This window comes from Cupressus sempervirens, chromosome 2 (assembly GCF_028749045.1).
Source record: "Cupressus sempervirens isolate cs-2001-9-10 chromosome 2, ASM2874904v1, whole genome shotgun sequence".
Lineage (NCBI taxonomy): Eukaryota > Viridiplantae > Streptophyta > Pinopsida > Cupressales > Cupressaceae > Cupressus > Cupressus sempervirens.
The window spans coordinates 642,571,956-642,589,427 of record NC_143119.1 but is presented as its reverse complement, the minus strand read 5'-3'; the positions used below and the strand labels follow the sequence as shown (position 1 = coordinate 642,589,427).

At 42.0% G+C, this 17,472-nt stretch overlaps 2 protein-coding genes across 7 annotated transcripts in view; both read right to left on the bottom strand.

Annotated features, from left to right (window-relative positions):
• Positions 1 to 312: 312 nt before the first annotated feature.
• ATG10 (autophagocytosis-associated family protein) overlaps positions 313 to 17,472 on the bottom strand; it is a 38,846-nt gene continuing 21,686 nt past the window's right edge. For all 6 annotated transcript variants that reach the window (XM_089814864.1, XM_089814862.1, XM_089814861.1 and 3 more), the window contains 3 exons: positions 1,197 to 1,296; positions 981 to 1,078; positions 313 to 849 (listed from right to left, as the gene is read on the bottom strand). In XM_089814864.1, the coding sequence (XP_089670990.1) occupies positions 493 to 849; positions 981 to 1,078; positions 1,197 to 1,296 (555 nt within the window). In that variant the 3' untranslated portion in view covers positions 313 to 492. The remainder of the gene's footprint in view (positions 850 to 980; positions 1,079 to 1,196; positions 1,297 to 17,472) is intronic.
• LOC149575012 (uncharacterized) lies at positions 14,678 to 15,727 on the bottom strand. Its single transcript, XM_089814857.1, has one exon. It carries the CDS (start codon positions 15,635 to 15,637, stop codon positions 14,774 to 14,776), a length of 864 nt encoding a protein of 287 aa, XP_089670983.1. The 5' UTR covers positions 15,638 to 15,727; the 3' UTR covers positions 14,678 to 14,773.

The window sequence follows — 17,472 nt, the reverse complement described above, 5'->3', positions numbered from 1 at the left end:
TGTAAGAATGCAAAAATGATGACGGATCATGTAGTATGGTCCGAAACGTCAATGGTTAAAAAATTGCATGCAATCTCAGCCCAGAAATATAACTGAACAATTCATGGATTGTGGAAATCTCCTATCTTCAATCTTCCAAATCTTATCAAAGAATCAACAACATATATGATTATCAAACCAGTTAAGAATGCAAGATTTTTTGCATTCTTGCACTCTTTCATCCTGATGATGGATCATGGAGTATGATCCAAAACGTTGATGGTTAAAAATTTACACACAATCTCAGCCCAGAAATATAACTTAACTCATGGATTGTGGAAATATCCTATCTCCAATCTTCCAAATCTTATCAAAGAATCAACAACATATACAGCCAACTAGGCAAAATTATTTGTGGTATCTAACGTTTGCAATATAGACAGCTCAAAACACAGAAAGCAGCAGGTGAACCAAAAATGCATTTATGATTATCAAACCAGTCATGAAACCTGCTTAGGAAGACAACTTTACTATTTCAAATGGAACCTTTAGCCCAACCACTTGACCAACAACAGACAGCCAAGCTATAAGGTATTGACAAATAATCTTTGTCCTCAGGGTATTACATGTGGTTGACTCAATGTTACTTTTATTAAAATTGTCACCACCACTGATGGTTTCTTCCATGGTAGTGTAGTGCTGTCCATTGTCTTCTTTTAACGAACAACTCTCACTTTGTGTTAGATTGTGTTCAACTGTAGTAGTTGGATTGACATTTGATGATGTTCTTCTTGAGAAAAGAAAGCCCATCCACTTGCTAGTTCCACAAGGATGAAGTGCATACCATGGTCGGTTCAAATAGGGATGCTCCTGTCATGGTAACAATGGCTTACTACAATTAAATATACACAAATCTAAAAAAATGAAAAATATAACCTAAGCAACTGCAATACAAAATAATTGAGATTTCCCTCAAGAAAATTTAGGTTATATGTATACACCTCTTGGGTAAGAAATGTCCATTTTGAATTCTCAAGTAGTTGACAAGAATGTGATGGAAGATCCTCCTTAATCTCTTCCAACTCGAGCGGTCTCCCATCTAAATGATTGATATAGACAAAACTATGCTTCAATAAATCTTTATAATTTATTATGCTTTCATAATTCTGAACAGAAGAAAGCAAATTGACACAAAATCAGAAAGTGCAACTGCATACCAGTACTGAAACCACGAAAAAGAAGCATGGGAACTTTGTAAGAATGGTTATAGACAATATGAAAGGTGTAGAGATGGGATTCACAGTGAAGACTGTTGACCTGAAACCAAAAACATTGTACCAATCAAAACATTAGAACCATTGCTATAGAAAAGTTTGCTCTGCTCATGAAATAGTACGCATCACTAAAGTTGTTTCCTTCACCAATAAGAATTTCTTGAGCATTCATATCTACGAACTCCAAATTATTTCCAGCTTAATAATCAACAAACCCTTGAGATCCGTCAGGGAATGAGTTTCAAAACACATCAGCTCCTACTGCATAGAGGTAAACTGGAGACAAATACGATAATCAAAACCAGATGGTTTATTCAACTTATCCTACAGTTTAATAATCTTGATAAAATGAGTTTCTGTTTTAGTTCAATTCTGACATGTAACCCACAATAATTGTGCACCTATATTTTAGCTAGACAATCATCCTTACAAGCTGATAGAATCTATATTTTACCTTAAATCCCAAGATTTTCAAGCTTGTAGTTTAATCATCTTTCTCCATATAGATGCTGCATTTGTACATCATTTGTAACATGCCTTTTATCTTAAACTCACTTTTTGCTCGTACGCATGTCCAAAAACATATCAGTGCCCTGATTATCAGACTCAATCGCTTTCCTGTATTCACTTTGGTACTCTGACCAATGAATGTTATGAAGCTAAGTTAGTTGCTTCTGAAGTCTCACCTATTTTTTGCAGATGAAGAATTTCGCTTTATAATGTCTCTCAAAGATCCCATGAAATTGACCTAAAAGGGCCTCACCAGACCTGAAGAGGCCATAGTAAGCTGGAAAAGTCATTTATTGCTCCAAATCTGTTGCACTTGTAGCCTAGATTGCATCAACCTGCAACTTGAGTCCTCATTATTGCAAACTTAATTCTGATTTGGTAGTTTTCTGGTTTCTTAGGTTCTTGTTCTCATTACCATGAGGAATCATATATAAGTAGGCCTCTAGAAGGTTTCCAACAATAAAGTGCATTTTAGCTTAGGACCAGTCTTATGAGAAGAATTGTGAGTTCATTGTATGATTGCTTGAATATCTCCCATTGGTTATACTGGTTATACCTGATCTTGATAGGATGACAAAACCCTAAAACTGGATGTCAAGACGGATCCCTAAATAGAATATTGGGTATATATTATGGTATGTTGAAAAGTTAGCACTCAGTCTCAAAAGATAGATCAGAGTGAATGAAAACAATGTGCAATAAGCCTATTTAGTTTCTGCAAACCGACAAACCAAAGGCCTTTCCAAAAAATCAAAGATTCTTTTTAATATGGTTATTTGATCACGTGAAGCTGTTGAGGAAAGTATGTTCATCAAATCAAAGAGGCAAACCTATTATAAATTATAATGAATATCATAAGAAAATCATTATCATTTGTTCATACCCTTGTACTAACCTTATCGTTATTATAATGATCACAGGACGATTAAAATTTCAAGGAATAAAGTCCATGTTAGATCGTTTTTAATAAGGTAGAGAAAACCTTTAAGGAATTTTTTTAAATTATTGCAACGAGAGTATGCAAAGAATAAAGAGCATTGTAGAAAACCCCATTTGCAAAACCTTCAAGTATTGTACCTTATGATTCATGAACCATTCATTAGAAAGCCCCTTAAGCTCATCAATTGATAAGTAGGAGATGTTTTCCACAACAAGTCAAATTATCATATTGCTATCACGATTTAACTGTGAAGTTTTTGAGTCAAACTCATTGACCCATGATTCATGAGTAGTGGTTCACACAAACCCATCTCTCATGACAATGTATAGAATACTTAACACTCATTAGATCTAGGTGATGCTCACAAAGGTGAAGCATCGAGACTTCTCGAGAGGTCACCCATCCCAGTATTTCTCTAGCTCGATTGCGCTTAACTACGGAGTTTCCTCCATGGTTAAACCCACTCGGCTTACAACCCCATTTGCAAAACCTTCACCAAGTGTTGTGCCTTAGGAACCATTCATTAGAAAGCTCCTTAAGCTCATCAATTGATAAGTAGGAGAAAGACACAAAACTTGGTGAAGGTTTTGCAAATGAGGTTGTAAGCAGAGTGGGTTTAACCATGGAGGAAACTCCGTAGTTAGGGACGCTTGGGCTGGAGTAGTACTAGGATGGGTGACCTCCTGGGAAGTCTCAGTGATTCACCTCTATGAGCATCACCTAGATCCAATGAGTGTTAAGTGTTCTATTAATTGTCATGAGAGATGGGTTTGTGTAAACCACTACTCATGAATCATGGGTGAATGAGTTTGACTCAAAAACTACACAGTTAAATCCTAATAGCAATATCATAATTTGACTTGTGGAAAACATCTCCTACTTATCAATTGATGAGCTTAAGGGGTTTTCTAATGAATGGTTCATAAGGCACAACACTTGGTGTAGGTTTGCAAATGGGGTTGCAAGTAGAGTGGATTTAACCATTAAGGAAACTCCATAGTTAAGCACGCTCAAGCTAGAGTAATACTGGGATGGGTGACCTCCTGGGAAGTCCTGGTGCTTCACCTCTGTGAGTATCACCTAGATCCAATGAGTGTTAAGTGTTCTATTCATTGTCATGAGAGATGGGTTTGTGTAAACCACTAGTCATGAATCATTGGTCAATGAGTTGACTCAAAAACTACACAGTTTAATCCTGATAACAATATCATAATTTGACTTGTTGTGGAAAATATCTCCTACTTATCAGCACATTGACTCTTGAAGCTCCTTTAATAGTGATGTTTGTCAACTTCTTCCCCATTATTTCCATCTTGATGACAATCTGATTCATCCTTTATCATGCAAATCATACCTTGTTGTAGGACTTGAACAATTCGTCATCACCAATTTCGAAGCTCTTGTCATCATCTGCTTTTCATTTTCTCGAGAAGATTTTTAGCTTTTCTCTCAATATCCATTGCCTGATTGTCACACTGGCATACAATGACAAGTTGTTACCTTCATTTTCTTGAATAGTGAGGTGATCAATCCCTCAAAAAACCACCTTTCCTTCGAATTATGAAGTAGATGATTCCCCTGTTTAACTAATTATTCCTTGAGCCTACAATTGTAAACTCATATACTTTCATGCTTCCCTCGTTTGGTATTGTAGATATCGGCCACGATTTTTTTATCATCTCTTAACAATTTAATCTCAATCCAAATGCTTTTTTCAAGGCTTTCTAAGTGTCTTTGGATTTCTCATCCAACTTTGTGAACCAACTAATAGTTATTTCTCATGTTTGTCTTTGCAAAACCTTCACCAAGTGTTGTACCTTATTAACCATTCATTAGAAAGCCCCTTAAGCTCATTAATTGATAAGTAGGAGATATTTTTCCACAAGTCAAATTATGACATTGCTATCAGGATTTAACTGTGTAGTTTTTGAGTCAAACTCATTGACCCATGGTTCATAAGACAAAAATTGGTGAAAGTTTTGCAAATGAGGTTGCAAATAGAGTGGGTTTAACCATGGAGGAAACTCCATAGTTAAGCACGCTCGAGCTACAATACTGGGATGAGTGACCTTCCTGGAAGTCTTGGTGCTTCACCTCTATGAGAGATCCAATGAGTGTTAGGTGTTCTATTCATTGTCATGAGAGATGGGTTTGTGTAAACCACTACTCATGAATCATTGGTCAATGAGTTTGACTCAAAAACTACACAATTAAATCCTAATAACAATACCATAATTTGACTTCTTGTGGAAAATATCTCCTACTTATCAGCACATTGACTCTTGAACCTCCTTAAACAGTGATGTTTGTCAACTTCTTCCCCGTTATTTCCATCTTGATGACAATGTGATTCATCATGATGCTCACCATTAACATGGGATGGTTACCTTTGGGTGGTGGTTTCGTTGTCAATTCTCCTTGTGGCTTACTTTGGTTCTAGACGACAGTATCATCACCGACTATATTAGTGATTAGTATTTCTAATTGTAACATAATTTGGAGAAGGTTTGTCACCTTTACAAGTCTTGTCATTTGTGTCACTTGTCATACCATATTCTTCTCAATCTTTGACAATAGTGGACTATTGGCGGCTTCATTGTAGGTTTTCTCACTTGCCATCACATGTTCCACATCACCTTCGGCTTCCTAGAGTCCCCTTTTCTGTACCATGATTTGGGTATACTGCCTTCTTTTTCTATAACTTGGTGTTAGCCATGATTTCCTTGTCCAAATCCTCCATAGCCAGCATATTCACCACTTTCTACTTTGGACAGTCGATGTATTTATGATTTCTTAGTCTACACCACTTGCACAACATTCCCAAATTATTTTGACCATTTCGGCATTCTCAGGCAAAGTGACCCCATTCATTGCACTTCCGACACAAAGTCGTTGATCTTACTTTTGCATCATGTTGTATTTTGCTTCTTGGATCACTATTATTGTTGTTGTGTGTACCAATTGTTGTAACTATTTCTTCTCATGTTACAGCACCCATCACAATGCATTTCTATTGGCAAGGATATTTGGTGGTGTGATCGGTAGGGTTGATTGATCTCCCTAAGTAAAGAGTGCTTGAGTGCCTCTTGGTTTTAGATTGTACGTGCATTTCTTGATGGAATGTCCTAATAGTTGATAGATGTTACAAAAAAAATTCTCGAAAGGTTGTTTTCATGTGACCTTCACAATTGGTTCACCACATTTCTTTGCTTTCCTTGTGATTCTCCTTCTCATCCTCAAGTTTCTTCATCATGCGCATCATACCTTGTTGTAGGACTTGAACAATTCATCATCACTACTTCCGAAACTCTTGTCATCATCCGCTTTTCGTTATCCCAAGAAGATTTTTAGCTTTTCTCTCAATGTCCATTGCCTGATTGTACGCATTGGCATACAATGACAGAGGTGCTACCTTCATTTTCTTGCATAGCGAGGTGATCAATCCCTCAACTAACCACCTTTCCTTCGAATTGTGAAGTAGATGATTCCTCAATTTAACCAGTAATTTCTTGAGCCTACAATTGTAAACTCATATTTTCATGCTTCCTTTGTTTAGTATTGTAAATATCAGCCACGGTTTTTTAATCATCTCTTAACAATTTAATCTCACTTCAAATGCCTTCTTCAAGGTTTTCTAAATGTCTATGGATTTCTCATCCAACTTTGTGAACCAACTAATAGCTATTTCTCATAATGCAGCCAGACATTCCCTTAGCCAATAATCCTTGTTCATATAACGTCTTGCTCCAAAATCATCTCGCACGTCCTCTAGTATCCTACCAGATCCTTTGACCCATTCCCTGTGACCTTGAGGAATTTTTGCCTATCAAATTTCAGACTCATCAAGGAAGTCACCATCATTTTTGGTCAGTACATGACTTGTGCCTTGGATCTAATTGGACTATTTTTTCCTTAACATTATGGTTATTCACTTGCACTCATCGCCATGTTAGAGGCCTCTGCATGCCCTCCCCAATGTCCCTTGCACCTCAATTACCATCATCTTTTCTTTTGGACTCTCTTGTTCCCAAGTTCTTTGACTCAATGCTCCCAACCCTTGGTTCCTTTGGTAAGGATATTAGTTCAATATGATGTACATAACTCTCAGGTATCATTACGAACTTAGTCTCAAGGTTCTCTTCTTCATCCTTACATTTGATAAGAATTGTATGAACGATGTTGATGTTTGGTAGCTTCAGTTGGATAAACTATGAGACGAAAGTGCATATATATATATATATATATATATATATATATATGATTATTATTATTATTATGTGAGATTATATTTTTATATATAATCATTAGAAAAATTAATCAAATGATTAATATATATATATATATATATATATATATATATATAACTATTATAATTATCGTTATGTTAATAAATTGACATGTCCCATGAAGGGACATGTCTATTCTTGATTCTTTCTCTATATAAATATAAGATCGTTGTCTCGGCCCCCTGTGTACATTATTGAAATGTGACGATCTTTTTGATGACGAACACTTGTATTTGACATTGTAAGGAGACGACTTTGCAATGATTAGTCTCGCTATCATGATGGATATCATGTGACTTGATATCCATGGACATGTCATGATAATTACTATCTCTTGGACATTCTGATAGATATCATGAGACTTGATATCAGTTGAAGATCATTATGATCGTTATGAGATAATCATGGTGGATGATGCTTCTATGAATATACCATGATTAGTCTCACTATTATGATGGATATCAGAGCGCTGGGTTCAACGCTGAAACCTTGGGTCCAACACTGTTTCTAAGAAACTGAAAAAGTAAATGTTGAAAAAGATTTATTTTGCATAATGGATATTGCAATCAAAACTGGAAAATCATTCAGAATAGCCAGGAGAGCTGAAATGATATAAAGTGGACAAATGTATAAACTATAATATCATAAAGATGAAACCTAATTAAGAAGATAAAAAGGATTGGCAAGTCGATTGGTGGAGATCGGGTTTGTTGACCCAAATTTTGAAATCCTTGGCCAAGGTGGAATTAGGCTGATTTTCCAAACAAGCAATCTTTGTCTAGATGCTTCAGTTATTTTGTCAAATAACTATTGGGACTTCAATTAGGCTGATTTGCCAGAACAAGTGATCTTTGTTGATTGTCCAGATGCTTCAGATATTTTGCTGAGTAACTGTTGGGACTTCAACCCACTTGAATACTCAAATGGCAGGACCAGAATGATACATATGCCTTATCCCTGGAGGGAGGGCCATTCTTTGTCGAGAATGAAAAGGTTAAAATGGGTCCAGATGCCAAGGCTTGCGCAATCCAAACACAGTTTATATAATCTTGATAAAAAGTTATCAAAATCCATCATGATGGCTAAATAATTCTTTATGCAATTAATGACAGAAATAAATTGATACCTGTTTCAACTTGAACTGAATGAAAAAAAATTGTGAACCATGATCCTTTCTGATGTTGGTTAAACGACAAGATCATTATGTGCTCCAGTAAGGAGTAAACACACTTGCATAATTGAAACTATCAATGCTTGTTTACAGTTGTAAACTTTGACGAGATGGGCATGGAAGCCTAAGTTATACAAAGGGAAAAGATGATTTTCCAAACATTTACAGATGAATGATGAGCCACTCGATAAGAATCTTATGAATTGTTTTAGATGTTTATGATCTTGATATAATGTATATCTTGCACAGTATATCATATTTTTAAGCTTTGACACACTGCTATACATGTATAATACACATGCAATGTTGACTTTACATATTGAGCTGTTATATATTGCTTTGGAGATGAAGTGTATATTCTATCATGAAATGCTATTGTGATAAGATAGGCAAAGAGGCCAAGGTTACATAAATGGAAAAACATGGATCTAATAATCTTTTCAGGTGATTTGTAAGTTTACCAGGACGATCTACCCATTAATAAGTGCCTTATGCCAAATGGTATGTATAAGTGATTTAAGTTATGATCTAGAACTTGCTAGTCGAAGAATTTCAATTTTGAATGCTTATCTTACTTTCAATCGTTGAACCTTGAAAATTCTCTTAAATAAAGATATCAATATGGAATTGAACTAATGATATGGTGAGTGCCTACATGAGTATGACATGAACATGAAATAGAATCAACTCAAATGATGCTAAGAAAACCACAAGGTAAAGAGAACTCAAGTGAGTACGTGTTTAATTATATGTACCATGCAAGTATTTGTTAGCCGATTGGATAGTTTCGGCAGTATTTTCTAGTCTGTAGCCGACGGTCCGACGGTGTTTTGTATTCTGTAGCCAACGGTCCGGCAATGTTTCGGTATTCTGTAGCCAACGGTCCGGCGGTAAATAATTTGTAGCGGATAGAATAATTGTGGCCGACGGACTCCTTCGGGAAGGTTCGGCGGTAGTATTTATAGCTCGTCTGGGATCATTGTAAATCATCATTCATCTACTATTGCGAATAATAATATAAGTTATGTTGTTCATGTTCTATTGTCTGTATGCATTAATCTAGTTTACCCGTACGGTAAACATTTGGCGCCGTTGCCTTATGAATCTGGAACGTGGGAAGAATGAAGATTAATGCCAAATCAGCTTAACAAAGATCGGAATAAGACGAAGGGAAAAGATGGAATCCGTACTGCGCAGGAGAATTTAATTCTGGCACAGCAAGCCGAGCGCCAGCGAAGATTTCAGAAGATTGCCGACGGAAACTGAAGTGCGGAGGAATTATTGGAGGAGACTCGGCAGCGGGTGGAATTGGTGGAAGAAGCACGGGAGGAGTTCTTGAATTTGTGTTCGCCGAGGGAAGAAAATTCAGACGGAAGAACATCAACTCGCACGGCTCGCAGTGCCGACGGAGCACGAGCGTGGAGTGACCTCTTCGTCCAAGATAGACTTCCACGGGAAACAATTTCGGAGGATCCTTCGTCTTCACCAAGGTTCGCAACTGTCGACACCTCCAATGAGGGAGTGCAAACCACCGGTGTGGGAGTGCAAACCTCCGGTGTGGGAGACCAGTCCGCCGGTGTGGGAGTACAGACTGTCGGTGTGGGAGTTCAGACTGCCGGTATGGGAGTGCCGACCGTCGGTGTGGGCGTGCCGACCACTGTAGGAGTGCAAACCTCCAGAGTTATGGCGGGACCCAAAGAAAAGCTGCCGAAATTTGAAGGCGATGTACAGCCGACCCCCTCCGACATTGTAAGACATGTGAGACGATCTGGCGGGCAAATGGAATCACAGATGTCGACGAATGGGCCAGGCAATTTTCGACAAACCTACGGGGTGTCGCGATTGATTGGTTTTCAGATATGGATCCGCAGAAGCTGGATACCTGGGATAAGATTAAAAAGGAGTTCTTGGCGGAGTTTAAACTCTTGCGGGATGATAATGAAATCGTAGCGGAAATTTTCAATACCAAGCAGGGGAAGCACGAAACTGTCCGCGTCTATGCCAGGAGATTAAACGACTTAATAAACAAAATGGAAAGCAAGCCAGCAGACGAATTGCAGAAAAGATGGTTTGTGGACGGCCTACGCTCACAGTTGCGGAGGAAGATGAAAATTGTACCACCATCGTCATATGCCGATGCTTATAACAGAGCACTGGACCTTGAAAGTGCGCAAAAGACAAAGAAGAAGAAAACCAGCTCCTCTGACTCTAATGATGACGAATCTGCTGGAGATGATAGCAACGACGACGAAGGTAGTAACAAAAAAGTTCGTGCCTTACAGAAGGATATGGTTCGAATGATGAAGGAGTTTAAAAATATGCAGAAAGAGCCAAAAGGTAGTGAATTGTTGTGCACGGAATGTAAGACCGACGGTCATACTAAAAGATTGTGTCCGAAGAACCAATTCTGTGACATCTGTCAGAGCATGGGACACTCAACAAAAGACTGCCCCTTTAACATGAAAACAAGAGGATCTCCGCAGGTGCTTCTCACATAGGAGGCCTCCCCATCAGGTGGTAACAGAAACACGAATGCCGCTGGCGCTACATTTGGAGGATACAAGAATAATCGGCGTGCACAAAATAACAACAACAATAACAATACCAATACGAGCAGAAGCCGGATTCAGTATGATGCAAACGGACGACCGATTATTCAGTGCCGAGCATGTAACTTGTGGGGGTATTTTGCGCGGGAATGTCCAACAGCAAATACACCTCAACTATTGTGTCGATGGTGCGGACCCGGCGATCACGACAACTCAAAATGTCCAAAATTTGGAGTGAACTTAGTCACTGTTGGAGCGGATGAGGAAGAAGTTCTGGCGATTATGCGGCAACAAGCAAAAGAATACCCGGACCCCGCTGAAGAAAAGAAGAAATTTGCGGCAGCACGAGTGGAGGTTGGAAAAGTATCTCAAGCAGTAACACCTCCGGACACGCCGGCACTTCAGCAAGGAATTCCGCAGAACAAAACATAGTACGACAAATTTTGCAAACAGAGGTGCCAGTCAAGGTAAGTGATTTGCTTCTCACCATGCCCCAACTTCGATCTGCTCTTTCAAATATGGCAGGAGAATCAAGCCTCTAGAAGGAAAAGTCATCGAGAGAACCAAGTCAACGAAAAGAGAAGGAAATTGTTACAGGAGGAGAAGATCAGATGTTGCTGGCGCTGACATCCGGACGGCACCCTACAGTTGTCGAGATGGGGATACTTGGACATGTTCTCACAGACACCATAGTGGACGGAGGGTCCGGCGTAAATGTATTGCCAGGAGAAACTTGGAGGAAACTTGGGACAACCGACATTGTGGCCTCCAAGGTTTCAAATACTGACCGTCGATCAACATGGTATTAAACCACTGGGTATTCTCATGGCACAGCCGGTAACCATTGGCACCCAGCAGTTCCTCATGGATTTCGTGGTGATCCCATTGAAAAGGAAAGGTTATGACGCCATCCTAGGCCGCGGGTGGCTTATCAAAGCAAGAGCTCGACACGACTGGAAGAAGAACACTTTATCTCTTGAAAGTAAAGGCCGCCGATTCGTCATTGATCTGCATACCCAAATGGTAGGGGAAGAGGCCCTCTCGTCAGATTCTAAGGGAGAGGAGGACGAAGGTAAACGACGGATGGAACCGGATTAGGAGGGCGTCCTCCGATTGGACGGGGGAACAGCGGATGACGACTTGGATTCCGTCAATGGTCTCTACCACTGGCAAATGGGGGACTATGAATTATTTCACAGCTGTAATGTTCTGTCAATTGAGAACGAATATCCGAAGGAGTTTATTGAAGTAAAAGAGGGGGAGGCGCCGTTGGATGTTACACCCGCCCATGCATTCAGTAAAGGAGAGACAATCAAGTACAACGAAGCTCCGCTGCAAACAATGAATTTGGGGGACGAGGTAGAGCCAAAGAACATACTAGTCGGCGATAATTGGGATCCAGTACTCAAGGCTGCTGCATTCAAGATATTTATGGACTACAAGGATGTGTTTGCATGGACGTACAAGGACCTCAAAGGAGTACCGCCGGAATTGTGTGTGCACCGCATCCTGCTGGTGGACGGAGCTGTACCTGTACGGAAGCGACCCTACAGGATGAATAAGAACTATGCCGCACGGGTTACAGAGGAAATCAACCGGATGCTAGAAGCTAGCATTATCTTCAAGGTACAGACCAGCGAATGGGTGTCACCGATAGTCATTTCATTGAAGAAGGATACTATTTAGATCTGGATATGCGTTGATTTTAGATGCCTGAATGCAGTGACGATCAAAGATCCTTTTTCGATTCCGTTCACAAATAACATTCTGGAGGAAGTAGCAGGACATGAAATCTACTCTTTTATGGACGGGTTCTCCGGCTACAATCAGACTTCTATAGCGGAGGAAGATAAGTTGAAGACGACGTTTGTTGTCGAAGATGGGGTCTACGCGTACAACCAGATGCCTTTTGGGTTGTGTAATGCACCGGCCACATTCCAGTGGATTATACTGCATATCTTCGACAAGATGTCTGTGTGAAATTTCAAAGTCTTCTTGGATGATTGGTCAATATTTAGCACGGAGGACGGACACCTGGCAGCGCTTGGGGAATGTATGGAGCGATGTCGCAGGGCCCGGCTAACATTGAATCCTAAGAAGTGCAGATTCATGGTTTCGCACGGTCGATTGCTCGGACACATTGTTTGTAAGGAAGGATTAAAAACGGATCCCGATAAGGTGAGAGTCATTCTTGAAATGCAACCATCTACTACTGTGACGGAGGTAAAATCTTTTCTTGGGCATATAGGTTATTATCGGAGATTTATTAAAAATTTTGCCAAGGTGTCCCAGCCGTTAGATAAGCTAACCTACAAGGAAGAATCATTTAGATGGGAGAAAGAGCAAGATGAGGCATTTGAAGGGCTGAAGGTACGACTGGCTACGGCACCCATCCTGGCATATCCGGACTGGAATAAAGAATTTCATGTTCATGTGGATGCCTCCAATTATGCGATCGGCGCAACCCTGGCACAGACTGGTAATCACGGACTGGATCATCCAATATACTTTGCCAGCCGGTTGCTCTCAAAGGCCGAGCAGAACTACAGCACGACTGAAAGAGAAGCATTGGGAATGGTTTATGCTGTGCAAAAATTCCGTCATTATTTGCTTGCTACACCATTTGTGTTTTATGTTGATCACCAGGCCCTGTTGTACATGATTAACAAACCCGTCATCCAAGGGAGGATCAGCAAATGGCTACTACTGTTGCAGGAATTCACTTTCAAAATCATTGTCCGGTCGGGAAAGAAACACATCAGCGCCGACCACCTGTCGCGGATCAAAACAGGGGAACCACCGGATGGTGTGAATGACGAATTCCCTGATGCACAACTGTTTCAGATTGGGGTACTGCCGGAATGGTACAAGAGTATTGGCGAGTACCTATCAACAGGACAGTTTCCCACGGGGATGTCACCAAATGATAGGCGCAAGTTGATAATCAGGAGTCGTACATTTCAATTAATCAATGGGTTGCTCTACAAAATGGGGTTGGATCATATTCTTCGGCGGTGTGTATTGGAAGAAGAGATACCACAGGTGTCAAAAGAAGCACATGAGGGTCCCGCGGGAGGACACATGGGACCCGACACCACTGCACGGAAGATATTACTAGCAGGACTCTGGTGGCCGACGGTGTACAATGATGCACGCCAATGGGTCGTCGGATGTGACACTTGCCAACAGGCTGGGAAGCCGCTAAAGAGAGATTTCATGCCACTTCAACCCTCTCATGCGCAAGAACTTTTTAAAAGATGGGGACTAGATTTCATTGGACCACTGAGGGTGAGCAAGACTCGGCGGTGCCGCTACATCATTGTTGCAACGGAGTACCTGACCAAGTGGGTGGAGGCCCGTGCGTTACCAGATAACTCGGCTGTCAATACCACAAAATTTATTTATGAACAGATCATCACAAGGTATGGAGTCCTGTTACAATTAACAAGTGATAGGGGAGGTCATTTTGTTAATCATGTTATTCGACTGCTCACCACTCAGTTCAAGATTTATCATTCACTGTCGAGTCCGTACTATCCAAGAGCAAACAGGCAGGCAGAGGCCACCAATAAAATTCTGGTATCCATCATCTACAAATCCTGCGCGGTGGAAGGTGCCGATTGGGAGAACTTACCCGCTGCCCTCTGGGCGTACCGCACGGCATACAAAGTGACGACTGGGCACACACCATTCCAGTTAATGTTTGGACAGGAAGCAGTGGTCCCAGCAGAATTCATGATTCCGAGTCTCCGAATAGCGTTGGAAAACAAACTCGATGATGACGGAAGCTTACAAGAGCGGTTGAATAATTTGAATAAACTGGAGGAGAAACGGTTGTTGGCACAGTGGGCAACGGAAGTGGCACAGAACAGACGCAAACTCTGGCATAATAAGCATTTGAAACATAGCAGATTCCAGCCGGGATAGTTAGTACTGAAGTATGACGACCGTAATGAAATCAAGCCGGGCAAATTCAAAGTACGATGGGTTGGACCATATCAGATCCGAGAAATTGGCGACATTGGGGCAATCAAATTGGCAACTTTGGACGGACAGGAGATAGCTCAGTCAGTTAACGGATCCAAGTTGAAACCATATCGTGCAAGAAAGTTCTCGCCGTCATTGAATCCTCCCTCGTCGTCAGTACAGCACTCTCTGGCGGCGACGTCATCCGGAAGTACCGCTATTATTTGATGTATTCGAATTTGTTCAACCAAAAAAAAAACAAGGGCCCCGCGGACAATCTTTCCGCGGGCTCTTAAAAGCCCCGCAGACAGCATAAAGTTTCCTCCGGCAGAAAAAGAAGAAAGAGTGACAGCATAAAGTTTCCTCCGGCAAAAAAAGAAGAAAGAGCCCCCGCGAGCATAATATTTTATAAAATCCTCGCCACAAAAAGCCGTCGGTGAAAGAATGGTCCGCGGGCATCCACGGGCACCACCACGACCTCCACCCCGTCTCCTCTCAGCAGAAGCAACTTCCCCATCTTCTTGACGACTAGGTGGAAAATCTACATTTCTTTCATTGAACCCACCACGGTCACCATAACCATCATAACTGTCATGGTTAAAGCCTCGCTCACTGTTATAGTTCCCACCGCGACCTCTTCCAAAGTCCTGGTCCTTGTTCCCGGAGAATCCACGGCCCCCTCGTCCACTGCCACCTCGACCTCTACCCCCTTCAGTTTGTGATGCTCTTGCTTCTCTTACGGCCTGAACTAGTGGTAGAGGCTTTGACGGCAGTTTTGAAAGTGCCACTGCCGTCGTCCGCATTGGAGCATTACCACTCCCTTTCTTCACCCCCTTTTTTTCTTTCACAACAACCGGTGCATTCAAAACCACCGTCAGGTCGCCACTATCGTCATCACCTAACAGATCGAACGGATTCCCCGTCGCCATTTGACCTGCAGCTTTCCTTTCAGGATAATCCATGAATCTTCAGCGCCGGCGTACCATTCATTTACCTCTCCGTGGGGTGAGATTGCATGTGTAACAGACAAGGGGAAATCTATATAAGAAGAAATAAATCATTGTTGCATGGAGTCAGCGGGCAAGCGGAAGCCGTGGAAGAGTCAGTTGGCGGCAAATATGGAGAAGAATTCAAGAGTCTTGGCATCAGGGATTCGAGTTGCAGGCCCTTCCGGTCCCAGTAGCAAGAAACAGAAAACCAAGGAGGAACTCACCTATCTCACTGTCCAGTTTGAGAGTCTTAGTGGAAGCGAATGCCGGAAGTGGTGGCAGGAGAACCCCAAGGCAGACCAAATTAAACAGATTTTGATGCGGGCACAGGTACATTGGGCTATTCAGCTTCCCACTTTTTCCATCTGGTTGTTTGAATCAGTATTGCGCATTATGATAAAGACATATAGCGCCCGGAGCAGAACAAGTACATTCCTGTACAAAGAACATCAGATGTCAGTCTCTTTTAAACCGAGGGATTTCACTAGAGTTTTCGGCATCCCTGGCCCCGATGGGAGGAAAGTGGAAATCGAGAATCATAAACTATCACAGGAACGAAAAGAGCATTGGATAGCTCTAGTATGTAGGGATCTTACACCCGTGGAGAGGGAGACAGTAGTTCAGGGGACAAAGTGCAGAGGGCTTCGCAGAGATTTTATTCGGGAGGGTCATTGGTGTTGTATCATGGACATTATCAAGAGCAGGTTGACAGGCGCCACTCGGGCCTCAGATATTGCATTGCCGCAGATTGTGTTTATGAATGGTACCATGCAGGGAGTGGTATATGATTGGGCCTCAGTACTTGCTGACAGGATGGAGGAATTCATGACGCTTCAGCACTGAACATTTTTCATGCCGCACCATGCCATCGGGTTGTTTCTAGAGGCTGCAGCTAGCCAGATTCCAATGGATGGCTTTGAGGCTCCTCCAAGGGGCAAGTTGGTAGACGGGGAGCCTCCCATATTCTACTGGCGACACTTAGAACAGGAGGGTCAGCAGCAGGTCACAAGAAAGTACTCCGCGAATTGGCCCCTTCCGGGGAGACAAATAGCGGACAGGAGGGCACTTCGATGAGTGACGGAGCTGAATCCGTGGAAGAAGAGGAGAGCACATCGGCTGGAGTTGACGGTGAGACAGCGGGTGGTGGGCCCACATTCTTTACCCCGCCTCAGCTGTCAACTTCAGCGCACTTGACTACCTCTTCGATAGTCATTTCGGCGTTTGGTCAGCGTCATGCCTCGGTTCTTATGACTCCACCAGCGGAGGCAAATGTCCCACAAACAATGACGGATGTCGTTCCACGGATAGTTGCCGAGTCATTGCCGACTGCTGTAGCGGAGGTGATTCCAGTTGCACCAGCAGATGTCACCGTCGCAGTCACACCGAGAGCACAATCGCCACCGCCACAATCTGAGCCGCAGGTTCGGTTGGAGGTCATTGATTGTGATGCAGTGGTCACCGTTTCATCATCCTTTTTAGTAGAGGCCGAGTCAGCCCAGCCAGTACCGGAGATGAACATGGAGCTTGCGCAGGTCGACTAACCGAAGGTGATGGATAGAGCTAGTAAGTTTCTGAGGCAGCAGTTCCGACTCACTCCTGCCAAGCGAGGTTCGTCCATTCAGTCTCCTAGGCGTTCAGGAACATGGCCAGCGGTACCAGAGCCTCAGCTTCAGGAGGAGGGAATGCCACAAGCCGTGGTTGCGCCAACAACAGAGAAGGTGGCACCGGATGTGGGCATGGCTCCCGCTGATGAGGAAAACAGTGATGCGGAATGGTCATTAGAGGCCTTCGCCAAGGACTATGGGTCA

Excerpts from the sequence above, each read along its gene's own strand:
- LOC149575012 (XM_089814857.1), bottom strand. The coding sequence starts at position 15,637 with ATGGATTATCCTGAAAGGAAAGCTGCAGGTCAAATGGCGACGGGGAAT.